This window comes from Xenia sp. Carnegie-2017, unplaced genomic scaffold (assembly GCF_021976095.1).
Source record: "Xenia sp. Carnegie-2017 unplaced genomic scaffold, XeniaSp_v1 HiC_scaffold_16, whole genome shotgun sequence".
Lineage (NCBI taxonomy): Eukaryota > Metazoa > Cnidaria > Anthozoa > Malacalcyonacea > Xeniidae > Xenia > Xenia sp. Carnegie-2017.
In genome coordinates, this window is record NW_025813469.1 from 4,006,220 (window position 1) to 4,019,180 (window position 12,961).

Consider the following 12,961-nt stretch of genomic DNA (forward strand, 5'->3'; position numbering starts at 1 on the left):
TATGACGTCAAATTTACCATATTTTCTGATATCTGTATGTATGACGTCATATTTACAAATAGCTCCTGATATCTGTCAATTATTGACAAGAAAATTGCGATGTTTGCCACCGTTTCTTAAAACGCTATGCCAAAGCTTTTGGACAAAAAGGATGCGCAAAGCACTTAAAAAGCGACGAAACTGGCTATGAGCATATGTACAACAAATTTAAACTATACGAACTTGAATAAACCGTCTGACAATGACAAAGTAGCGAATGTTTGGAAATGTTTAATATTGATATGTTTTAATATTATTTCAGTTAGTTAAAGTGAGCAAATTATTGAATTCGGCTTTCTCATGATATCAAGAATTATTCAGACCTCGGTCAATGTTACTCACCTCAGTTTCGCTTCGGCAAATAACATTGACCTCGGTCTGAATAATTCTTGATATCGTGCTTAACCTCATTCAGTAAATTGCTTAGTATCAATCTTATTTGTCTATCAAAACTTAAGTTATTAGAACCTATAAATTTGATTGTAAACACGGAGAAAACACTCATAAATATACGGCAAACAAAGTTTTACCGCTTTGTTTTCCAGTTCCTCAGTAAGAGAGTGAGTGGTGATCAACTTTCATTTTTAATCAACGGTTTAATCGAAGCTCTCAGTGATACGCAGACTCATAGTTCGAGTGGCGCTTGTGTTGTTCTCAACAGTCTATTTCGCATACGTGGATCAGAGCTTGGTGGAGAGGTATGTAGTTTCTATTCCACTTCACGTGACTAGAGGAAGGTCCAATGCAGTAACATACTATAAAATGATAAAGACTTGCTAAACTAAAATCACTTAGCACTTCATTACTAAAACCGACCGATGATTATTGCAGTATGTGCAGTAGCTTCCACGTGTGAATTTGTAGATTCCTTCCTTGGCTACAAGAATTCACAATAAACTACCTGAAATTACTCATATAAAGACGCGAACGGGGACGTTGCGATGTTTTCGTACTCTTGGCAGTCATCACTTGGTCCCGTTGTTGAAGACCTTGCTCGATTTCCCCCTACCCATGAACTGGTAGGTCTATTTGCATTAAATCATTAACCGTCTGACTTCAGTGGCAAAGCTCTGTCAAGTGAGAATTTCGATCCAATTTGCTTTGTAATTTTCAGGGACACCGTTGATATTTGGAAGAGTTTAGGGGGAGAGCCTTCTCTTGTTCCAGAAGTACTGGATCATCTTGTCAATTTATTGAACGTCACGCTACCGTATCAGGAGAAAATAGGGAAAGACGACAGTAAGAAAAGAACAGCTACGCTACTTGCTATGGCGGTAAGTACTACTGCGCATGTCTAATGTTTCCCCCATGTTCTATTGCATCCTTTTCTGTTCCACAAAGTACATTGCCAAAAGTTGGGCAAAGCTCGTTGGTAAAGCAAGATGAATATGTGTTTAAAAGCATGGGATGTTGAAGTCATGCATTTTTATGCGTAGCTTTACCCGAAAATTTTGCCATAGCGCTCAAAGTCCAATCAACTTTTGCGCACACGCGCACATGCGCGAAACAAACAACATGTGAATCAGTAAAAATACGCTTCTTCCAATTTATTTTGTGAGCAATGGATAGGAGTATCTTTTTAGGTCACTTACGCCTTCAACGAGTTGTTTTGGTCGGAAGAAATCACAGAACTTGTGTCGAAACAGTTTCCAAGATTATTTGCGTGCCTCTTGATACGAATCGGTACATGCATCGATCTTCAACCTCCCGTTTTGTCGAAAGAAAAGAAAGACAAGGGGAAGTCACCTGAGTTGCAACCTTTGAAGTAAGTTGATAGCGTTCAATTCTGGTTTCGTCGAAAATGTTGTCAATGTTTCGTTTAGTGCAAGAACGTAAGGAAGAGAAATTTCTTTTTGATACTTTGCACAAGTTTGTCTCTCCCTTTTTGTTGTGTAAATAAAACATTTCCTTTACAGGTCAGCATTGGCTACGATGAAAATATTCTTAATCCGCAGTCAAAGACTCGAGCTGTCCGAGTTTCTTGATGCTGAAGAAATCTGGAATATGTTTGAGGACGAGGAAACATTTCCCGAAGGTGTTTGCGGTCTCGCGAGGTTTGTCACGCACCGTCTCTCACACACTTTGAACCAGAAGTGGATTTAGAGGAGGAGGGTTGGGCTGTGCGCACCCCACCCTCCCCCCTAGCCTTGGCTAGAATTTCACAAAAACACCGTGAAACAAGCCACGGAAATCAAATCCAAACTAGATTGACTGACTGACATCATATAAAAGACACTCACAAAAATTGATGACACTCACAAAAATTACTTTGTGTCCATACGTGCTTTTAACTATAGTTGAATTTTGACTGTTTATCTTGTTTTATTGTCATCACAGTTTAAAACTTTGGTTTTCTTTTTTAATCATGTATATTTCAATTTTGAAATCTCTTGCTTTATCAGAAAGTGTTTTTCGTTTGTCTTAGTCTGATGAATGAACAAAGTCGACAAAAAGTTGCAATCATCATAAACATTTATGACTTTATTTCATCATATAGAGGTGTATGCAAGACCGAAGCACAACATGTTCGGGATTTGATCAATGTGTTTACTCCAGTCATGTCGAGTGCGTACGACAATCAACGAGTTGTGGTCACAGCATTCTTTTCTGAAGTTAGTAAAACAAAAATATTTAAATTTTAACATCCATATATAGCAGCTATTCTATGTTAATGCGTGTTCAATAATGGCTTTGAAATCACCCATGTCGGGTTCTGTTGTGTCTTGTAAGACATGTGAAAAATCTATTAATGAAGAAACTGAAAAAGATGAATTTGAGTTCCGACATACGAAGCCAGACGATTATCGTCAACCATTGTATAAAAAACACCAGCTTTTATGTCGGATCACTCTATTGAAACGCTAGACTAACGTAAGCATCATTAAATAACTTCTCGTGAAAATTTGTGACTTATTTTTGCAAGGAATTATTTGCCACTAGATGACTTCCATCTGAATCTCCATAACTGAACACGCGTAAAGGTTAACTTACAACATGAGATGACATCGGATAAAGATTTGTGGCTCAAACAAAAAGGGATTCGTTTGCACAGCTTTGTCACTCTTAAACAATTTTAGCTAAATCGCACGACCCATATAGCTGAGTACACAAGGAATTCGAGTTTCTTCATCAGATTCTAGTCAATAAAGTCGCTTATTGAATATACAAAGATGCGTGTCAAGAAACACAAAAAGATACCGTCCTTATTGTTTAAACACCTGAACGTCATTTTTTTCAGCTAATCAACTGTCAGTGCGGTGGGGAACTGGAACTAGTGGATATGATCGTTGCAAACATGATGGGACGTTTGGTCGATAGCAATCACGTGGTTCGCAAGTATTGCATTCGAGGCCTGGGAAATGTTGGCAACACACATGAAACTATGGTAAGTAACGTGTCGTAAATGATGTAATATTTCTTTAAAGAGGAAATTGGCGAGTTTGGTGAACGTAAATCTTGGTGAATATTTCACCATCTTCCCGTTCGTTACGCCATTGTAAATTCTGCCAGACAGAAGGAAGCATCTCAGCCTTTTTAAGGAGGTTCTCTACCGGATGGTCATCGTGGAAGTCTTTATCGTCGATCTTAATCTATCTAGTGAGATGAATACATTTGCATTTAATATTTTACCGAATCAATCCTTAATGGAAATCAACTCCTAACCAGGATGGTCTCACTAAATGATAAAGGTTAAAGTGCATAGTTCTGTGTCAACTGACGAGGCATATTTGCTATCTTTTGCGCAATCAGTTCGTCAAAATAAACTGTGGCTTCTCAATTTTATGTTCAAATACTTTGAGAATAACATTGTTTGTTTTGAATTTTAAAGACTATAATTTTACCAATGAACTGCTTGTAGGGTGTATGGAAATGTTAATATGTTCAAAAAGAGCTGCAGTAATTTATTTTTACGTACTCTAGATTAGTCACTTTGCTCAATCAAGATTTCTCTTGCAAATTTCATTTGAAAAAATGAAAAGAAGACGACCTTAACTGCACCATCCTTTTCACATTACTTTTGTAATACTTCATGTGTTGTAAAATGAATCGTTTCACCTGTATTACTCCAGGTTCAAAAACACGCCACAACCATACTATCTGCAATGATGACGGGAATGGACGATCGTGATGACCCGGAGTCCGATCTCACCCTCGAAGCAATGGCGGGCCTATCGAAAATCTTAGCTGTCGTCGATGAGAGCAACGTTCGTCACATTTTCATTAATATTTGTCTTCGTATCCGACCTTGTTTCATAAAGGTTTGTGTTTGTTATTGTAGAAAGACGTTTGCTATGAATAAGATTTGTCAGCTAGCCATTTCATCATACTTGTACGAATGTGTCAGCGCTTTTCATGGCGGCATTGCTGGAAAATGTAAAAGTTCCTTCTTCTGGGACTAATTCCAGTTTCAGTCACATGCTCAAAATTTCGATTTTTTAACAGGAAAATATAGGGTAAAAATCTCGTTATCGTAATAAATTTTTTCTAAAACATCTGCAAGCAATAGAAATTTTTAATTTTTAACTAGTTTATACTCACGCTACTTTCCCTAGTTAGCTAGTTTTGATAAAATATAAGTTAGGTGATTGTCGCTAACTAGTAACATTATTTATGAATCACGAAGTTGTTAACTCTACAAAAACGTTTGCCTAAAAATTGCAAATAACTTCATATTATTTAAATTTCCTTGCTTAACTTAACAAGCAAATAACTTACTGTTCTTTAGCGAACGTTGATTAGATTGGTTAACATTTTACAATTTGAAATTTTTATGAAGGTGTTTTGATTTCACAGTTGAGCTGATAAACTGAAATCTCGATCTGCTATTGAGATTAATATTTTATAGTTTGAAATCCTTCAGCATTTTTATGAAGGTGTTTTGATTTCACAATTGAGCTGATAAACTGAAATCTAGATCTGCTATTGAGATTAATATTTTATAGTTTGAAATCCTTCAGCATTTTTATGAAGGTGTTTTGATTTCACAATTGAGCTGATAAACTGAAATCTAGATCTGCTTTTGAGATTAATATTTTATAGTTTGAAATCTTTCAGCATTTTTATGAAGGTGTTTTGATTTCACAATTGAGCCAATAAACTGAAATCTGGATCTGCTACTGAGATTAATATTTTATAGTTTGAAATCCTTCAGCATTCTATGAAGGTGTTTGATGTCACAATTGAGCTGATAAACTTAAATCTCGATCTACTACATGGAATCGTCAAACCATGGGATTTGTCATCTACTATATTTACCAGAGTTCTAATATTGCTTATGAATGATTGAGCCAAGTTTTTTTTCCTAACTCGCCAGTCACCTCGTTTTTCTTTTTGTACGCACGTGTTCTTGAACACCGTTCAAATAAATCTCCTTCAAACAATTAAATGAAAGTATTGAAGAATTGAATTTTTTAACATGTTCGTCTGGAGAAGGCTGGTGTTGGAGGCCTTTACGTTATTCGGGAATCTCTCAAGATTTGGTAACGGCCCCTCGAAGGGTCCGTTCTTGGAACAGATTCATGCAAATTTCGTGACTCTCTTGGTTCATATGAATGAAGAGCCGGAAGTGACCAAGGTTCGTGTCTTTCGTATTAACTGTTTATGATGACAATTGCATGAATCATAACAGTATAGACGTCTACCACGTTGGCAAAAGTTTGGTAATTAGTCTAATAACAAAGAAAGCAACGCGAATTTTGGCGCACTACTAATCAAAATTTTCCCATGAAATTTGCTCTACTTAAATCACCTGGGGATTTGGGTCAAGATTTGTTATTTTGCAAATACATGATCCATTTATATGATGGTGCCTTTTCTTTTAATATCAGTCGCTCATGTTGCAATACGTAATGTAAGTTAAAGCATGAGATGATTCACCTAAATTTTTTTTGAACTGGACTAAAAACGTTGTGTTCGTGGTTTCAATTTTCAAATACAGGCATGCAAATGTGCTCTACGAAAACTGGCGCCATTGATGGGCTCACAAGCTATCACCGACATGTTCCTCAAACATCTTCTAGAGAACGCAAACCTACATTACGGAGAGTTTATGAGAGATTTGTCAAGACTAATCGTGAGTTCATTCCTACATAGCTATTATATTGAATTTAAAATCTTAAAGTGGTTATCGCACTCAAAAAATCAAAAAGTACTTCTGCTCACTGGAAACTATATAAGTTACAAAACGAAAAATTGTGGTGTATTTTTAAAATAACTATTGGATCCTTCTTTTGCTTTGGTTACAGTTTTGCAACCATTTTACAGTTTTGCATCAGTGTTACAATTTTGCATAATTTTTACAGTTTTTCGTCAGTTTTGCATCAGTTTTGCAGTTTTTCATAAGTTTTGTGTGAAATTGAGTACGTAAATCAACTTTTAGTGTGGATAATAATCATCACTACCTGACATTACTTGATAATCCCTGGTGCTTCCACTAACGTTCCTTGATCTGTATTTGATTTGTATCCTTGATCCTTGATCTGTATTTGATCCGTACCTTGATTTTCCATTTGTAGATTAAAGACCTAAGCGATAAGGTTGACTTCTACATCATGACATGCGTGACGTTTTTCAAGAGTTCGCTACCGGAAATACAGTGTAACGCCGCCATATTGTTAGGTACGTATTTGAGTGGTGGAACTGTTTCATTCTTGTTATGGAATATTTATTTTGTGATTTGTGTTGAATCGTTGGTGGGAAAGAAGCCGCATTCTTGATGTTTATCGTTTGAGATATCTCTTGAGTTTTAAAAAGTGGTGCAGCCAGTCTGCAAGTTTTTTCCTGTTGTGTAAATTACGTTGGTGTTCACTCAGTGACGTAGCAGTACAACTGGGGACCCGTGGGAAAATATTCAAAGGGACCCCCCTTTCGATTACCATATGAAAATGCAATAAGCACCACAATACAATAATCCATCTACATAGTATTAGTACGAAACAATGATAACGTACTTTTAGCCTCAAACATTCTTATTCTCCAGTATGATCTCGCTGTCTAGCCTTTAAATTTAAATTCTTTATACGTCAGTTTATGCCGTGCAAGTTTTCTTTTTTTAATCCATTGTATATTAATAATTTTCTAATCTGACAGGGGCTCCTTTAGACCATGGGGCCCGTGGGTTCGTCCATCCTGAGCCCATAGCTACGCCACTGTGTTCACTCACTGTAAAAAAAACGATGGATTTCAAAAGAAGTACAAAATACCAATGATCTGAAATTTACATAGCCCGAGCAATATTTGCAAAGTGGCTACAACACATAACGAGACTCGTCATCAACTTTCAAAAAAATGCAGTATCTCACGTTATTTATCACATGCTAATACCGTTGAGGTACAGCAGGAGTTGGTGTGAGGAATGTTTTGAAACAAAGTGAATTTAAGATTCTTGGGTAAAATATACTGTGAATTTCATCATTTTAAAACGTCGGTGATTTCAATACCGTGTTCGTTTTCCAAGCTTCACTTTCGGGGTTATGCTTCTGTGCTTAGTAGGAAAATTCTTTACAAGAAATCTCCAGAATGGAAACGTAAACACCACGTGCACAAAGCATGACTCTGAGAACTGACACCTTGTCAACAATTATTTCTAAAGACTATGAGTCGTTCAACATCTACGACTTGAGCGGCGTTTATCTTTCTCGAACCGGATTGCGTTTCTTTTTATTTTCTATTGATGATCCATTTAAGGGTTTCTTCTTGGTAATTTACCTGAAAACAAACGCTTGACGATTTCCAAAGAATACGTTTGCGGAGGTGAGTATTCGTCAGTGTCACGGTATCAAATGTTAACTTGTGCTTTTAGGCTTGAAGTTTCATGTTGTGTGGTCTGGGGCTAGCGACGTAACCAGAGGGAAGACCCGGGAGCTACCCCCCGGAAAATTCTTACCCCTCCCCTTAAAATGCTATGTTTTACATATATTATATTGTTTAAACGACAGTTATACCCCCCTACTTTCCCCTTTGACCGCCTTCCCCTGGAAAGAAAATCCTGGCTACGCCGCTGGTTACGTCCCCAAAATGTTCAACCTTTTTTAAAATGAGTAAAATAGATTTTTGTATGAACAAGACGTGAATGGTATTGGTATGAAGTCTTTTAAACCCCGTTTACTTACACCACTCACCATCTTTGATGAAATTTGCGTGACTTCCTTGACTGTCCCATGTTAAAATCATCGTGTGGTGTAAATGGATTTTAACGACTTTCAACCATTGTGCCGTTCACGAAGCTAGTGAAAATGAAGATCATAAATTGTTTATGTGCTTTTTCTAGCGTTAATTACCTTGCTGAAAGATACATCGGCAAATGTGAGGTGTAAAGCCGCTGAAGCGATGAGCCTTCTGTACGACTACTAGCAACATCAAAATCCAGCTTGCTTGACTTTGTCCTACTGTGTTTCACTTTGTCAACATAGTAAGTGCGTCTGGCAAGTCATACATTATTCTCTCTGAAGGGAGTTAAGTTATTAATCAACTGGAAATATTTAGTGGTAGCATAGATTAGTCGGAGCTACATCATTTTTTATGAATGATCCAAGCTGAATGACACTGAACGAAATATTGCAAGTTATAGTTTCTTTCCCCTCATAAAAAAATTTGAACAGTGTGAAGCAAAGTATTCATGACGATATGCCCCGTGTTGCATTTTCTATCTGGTGAAGTTTTCAAAATTATTTAATCATTTATAGTTTGTTCAATAAATTTTGTGAAAAATAATATGCAACAATTTAATTATACGTCATACAAAGCAGAGAAGTACAAACTGGGAGAAGGCATTGGGTGTTTAGGCCATTCCCCCCCCCTTCCCCGTTACAAAATAACGACTTTTTCAAATGACTGTATTGTGACTCCAAATTTACACGAAGGTAGACACGAAGAGAAGAGAAAAAGATACATAAAAAGGTGGACAAAGAACTTTAAAAAGACCAATCCTATTAAGTGATAACTTTAAAAATGAAGTCTCCTTACTTTTATGAAATGTCGACCCTTTTTAAATATTGTCTCTTAAAACATGACAACTTTGTCAAATGTCGACTCCTACGTGGAAAAGGTAGACAAAGGTCAACTTAAAAGGTAAACAGTAGACACAAAGGCACGCATAAAGGTAAACATGAAAATAGACAAACATTTCACAAAAAGATACACAAAAGGTAGGTAAAAAGTTAGATATATAAAGGTAGACGTAATTAAGGTAGACACAAAGGTAGACATAAAGGTAGACATAAATGTAGACACAAAAGAAGGCGAAATGGGAGACAAGAAACTTTGAAAAGACCTCTGAAATAATCATATTTCAAAATGACGGCTCTTATGAAATGACGACTCTTATGTCGACTCAAAATTTGAATGTTTCTTAAATTCAATTGAGTTGTGAGCTCAAAGTCAGGTAACGTGAAAAAAGAGAGAACTGAAGTCAGCGGTCAAAAAGAATTAAAGGGAAATCAGAAAATCACATGTAGCTATAGATAAACAGACTATAGATAAACAAGCCAATGACAAAGAGTAGGGCAGGCTGAGGTCGACCGTCGTCTGTCGAAGCCATTTGATACAAGTAAGATGAAGTATGGGAGCACATGTCAATATGGCGGAAAGAACGAGATTTCCAGCTGGCAAATTCTTACTATATTCTGTCGCTTTGTTAGGCATATTGTGTACTATCCAAGCGGTAGGTGCTGTTTAATCGTATTTTAGCTCTCTATGATCTGGTCAAACGTAATAATTTACTTAAATACGCTCGTTGCTGGTAATTTATAGACTGATATTGGTAAAAATGCTGGTGATGCATTGATTGTCGAACACGCTATTGGAGCAAGTAGGCGATGCTTGTTTTTAAGATTACGATCAGTTTATGCGTAGATATTTTATATGATACTACTTTTCAATTTTGTCAGGTGGAGATCTGGTGTTCAAGGAAAGGTAATATTACTCATTTAAACGTCAGTGTTTAAATAAAGTCAGATTCAAAAAGATATAGTCAAACAGAATAATGTAGTCAACGTGTAAGCGTAGTCCTCATTTATACATTTTAAAACATTCAGTGGTGTAGCAAGCCTCCACTATTGGTTTGGCTCCTATTCACTTGTGCATTTTATAATCAGTAGAAAATAATTGATTTTATAGTACTAACATCTACAAGTACAGCAAACTATGAATTTGTGAATCCCCTCCCCTCCGTAATTATTGAAATGGCTATATCGCTATCATTTATTTGATGGTAATGTATTGTTTTCACATTGAGTACATGCCAAAAAGTTGCAGATATATAGTATGACTAAACAAAGGACTTGCAATGCAACTGGCCTCACGCAACATAACTGTATATTGGTTGATATCTTTAAACTTGGACATATGTGACTTGCTTGATGTGACTCCTAATTACAATGTGGGTGAATCTTGATTTGAAATCAATACAAAACACATTTGTGTAGGGGTCACATTTTTATCAAGAGCATCAAGGGAACATTTGGTTCGTACAAAGACAGCGAAGATTTCTCATGGAAGACTTTCAAGAATTCCCTAAAGGTGGTAATTTTAAGACATTATTTTTGATGTCGTGGCAAACCTTTCATTCGTCCATCATTGATTCTTTAAATGTACTAAAGGATGCTGCCCGTCGTGGAGATTTCTATCATATTCGAGTGACTATGAATCCTTCAGAAAGTGTTGAACCAAAATCTCCATATTATGTTTCAACATTAATTAAGGCGGTGAGTTGTTTTTGATATAATAATAAATGGTTTCCAAGTTGTGTTGGCCTAAGACTACTCCTTGGAGAGTCTTTAGCAGGGGCCTTTGTAAACAAGCTATTCACATAATAAATCATGTGTGTTTAAGTTTCATTTTGTGAACTTACATGACAATGGAGGAAGATAACACAGACCTGCTCTCAGACTTACCCTCCTAAGATCCTCATTCCCATCAGCTTTTTTTTTATTGACAAAACATTCAAAGTAGGGTTGAATTAACAAGCAATATACTGCCCACAAATATAATTCTGTTAAATTATTAATCTTAAATCCCATAATCCTATCTGAATCCAGTGATTCAATCACATGAAATTCATTAGCATCCCACCATTAAAAATACCATTGTGCAGTCTTAAGTTTCATTAATCATACTTTTCATGGAAATCTTTCATACTTTACAGTGCTCTCTGCTGCTCTCGAATTTCTCAGATATAATAAAACTCAACTTGGACCATACCGGTGAGATGTGGTTTTGTCTATAAGAGACAAGTCTAAAAACTGAATCTAAGTATTTGATTTGATAATCTGTTAAAAATTCATTTGATCGAGAATCTTTCAGCCTGTGAACACAAATTGTGTAATTTCTAGAACGTTATAACTACAACTGAACCTTGTGATGATTCTTTATTTGAAAAATTAAATTTTGTTTCCTCAGGCCATGTCTTTGCAGTTGGTCTGTCAACTACGAAATCTGATTGTAGTGAAACTTCAGCCAATCAGGTAGCTAGGTCTTTGTTTAAGAAGGTTGCTAGAGCGGAATGCATCTATTTATTTGTCAATGATTTGTGAACAATTGTTTATTTTGTTCTTGTTTTAACACTTACATTTCTCACTATTCATTTTTGTTGCAGTTCAAGAAAATGGCATATGACCGATTTAACACAACTGTTATCCTTTCACATGTTTCTCCTGGACCTACGTAAGTGGACACGCTGCATAAGCAATTTATTCCTTCAATAAAATATTGATTTATGAAGGGTGATTAAGAATTGAAAAAATTCAGTTTGTACTGGCGGATTTCTGTTTTGTTTACGTGAGTTCAAGATTTTCCCGTGAGTTCAAAACTTTCTGATAAATTCAAATTTTTGCATGAACGCAGAACATGCTTTTTGTGACAAACTTTTCTCTTAGATCAAAACTTTCCTGTTTGTTCAAAAATGTATTCAATCAGTTGACATATTTCACATTATTTAATAACGTTGAAAACGTTCCTTTCAATTCAAATCTTTATTTTGTGCATTCAAAATTTTATAAAAAGTATAAAACTTTCTTCTTAGTTACTTGAAAATTAATTGGAATTAACCTGGTGTTTTTCTCAGCAGACGTACATATTTTTGCTTTTTAGCCCTGATACTCAGGCTTACATAAAGAGATTGGAAGATGAAAGACGTGAAAAAGAAAGAGGAAAAGGCAAAGACAACAGATCATTCCTTCAAAAATATGTAAGTGACAGTTTTCGAAGAAAAGTTGTCTTTAAAATATCCTGGTTTGTCCCTCATATTCCTTTGTGTTCATTCGTTTAGTGGATGTACATTATTCCTCTGGTGATATTTGTGATGATGTCTAACCAAGAACCCCCTGCCGGAGCTGGTGGTGATGGAGGTTCCGGGGGAGGTGGATCTGCATCGGCTAGTTAACTCAACTTGAACATAAAGCACTGATCTAAAGATGTTGTTAAAGAGAAACTGGAGTTTTACCATCAAGTAAATTTTGTTCTTCATATCACTACTGTTTGTTATCCAAATTGGTTTGTACAAATCTATTTAACCACAATGCATTTTGGTAAAACACAGTCAAAACAAGTTTCATCCTCCATTTTTATTAAACGAGATGTTTCTATAACGAGTGCATGGCGATCCTCTGGTGTAATTATAAGATGAACTTTGACTTCAGTCTACGTAAAGCAGTAAAATAGCTGGCGTGATTTTTGGCGAAACCAACCCAAGTTTTTATTCTGTGCTCGTTCTCCAGAAAAACATTGAATGAAATTGATTGTTGATGTCGTTCACTAAACGAGATCCAAAACTATAAGAATTATTAATGTATAGTTGTGTGGCAAGACCACGATGATGAATGATTATATCTTGCAACTCAATGCTTTTACATTATAGTTTTTAACGTTCGTGTAAAAATCTCGATGGTTTACAGAATAATCATAAAATTTTGTGGTTTGTTTCATT

The 12,961-nt window shown here is 35.9% G+C and overlaps 2 protein-coding genes across 3 annotated transcripts in view; both read left to right on the forward strand.

The window, feature by feature from the left end:
- LOC124436383 (maestro heat-like repeat-containing protein family member 1) overlaps window positions 1–8,751 on the forward strand; it is a 32,932-nt gene extending 24,181 nt beyond the window's left edge. Inside the window, exons 30-42 of one of the 2 annotated variants that reach the window (XM_046986297.1) lie at window positions 585–737; window positions 904–1,058; window positions 1,154–1,313; window positions 1,623–1,804; window positions 1,956–2,093; window positions 2,537–2,651; window positions 3,278–3,424; window positions 4,110–4,304; window positions 5,486–5,614; window positions 5,978–6,112; window positions 6,555–6,657; window positions 7,726–7,791; window positions 8,309–8,751. In XM_046986297.1, coding sequence (XP_046842253.1) covers window positions 585–737; window positions 904–1,058; window positions 1,154–1,313; window positions 1,623–1,804; window positions 1,956–2,093; window positions 2,537–2,651; window positions 3,278–3,424; window positions 4,110–4,304; window positions 5,486–5,614; window positions 5,978–6,112; window positions 6,555–6,657; window positions 7,726–7,791; window positions 8,309–8,391 — 1,761 coding nt within the window. In that variant the 3' untranslated portion in view covers window positions 8,392–8,751. Of the gene's footprint in view, window positions 1–584; window positions 738–903; window positions 1,059–1,153; window positions 1,314–1,622; window positions 1,805–1,955; window positions 2,094–2,536; window positions 2,652–3,277; window positions 3,425–4,109; window positions 4,305–5,466; window positions 5,615–5,977; window positions 6,113–6,554; window positions 6,658–7,725; window positions 7,792–8,308 lie in introns of those variants that run through there. The other variant, XR_006945342.1, reaches the window with a different exon arrangement.
- Window positions 8,752–9,586: 835 nt separating this feature from the next.
- Window positions 9,587–12,959, forward strand: LOC124437255 (ER membrane protein complex subunit 10-like). Its single transcript, XM_046987248.1, has 10 exons — window positions 9,587–9,700; window positions 9,790–9,847; window positions 9,927–9,951; window positions 10,464–10,557; window positions 10,638–10,742; window positions 11,183–11,240; window positions 11,437–11,501; window positions 11,633–11,700; window positions 12,127–12,223; window positions 12,305–12,959. The coding sequence occupies exons 1-10, from the start codon at window positions 9,599–9,601 to the stop codon at window positions 12,416–12,418; spliced, it is 786 nt and encodes a 261-aa protein (XP_046843204.1). The 5' UTR covers window positions 9,587–9,598; the 3' UTR covers window positions 12,419–12,959.
- Window positions 12,960–12,961: the final 2 nt, after the last annotated feature.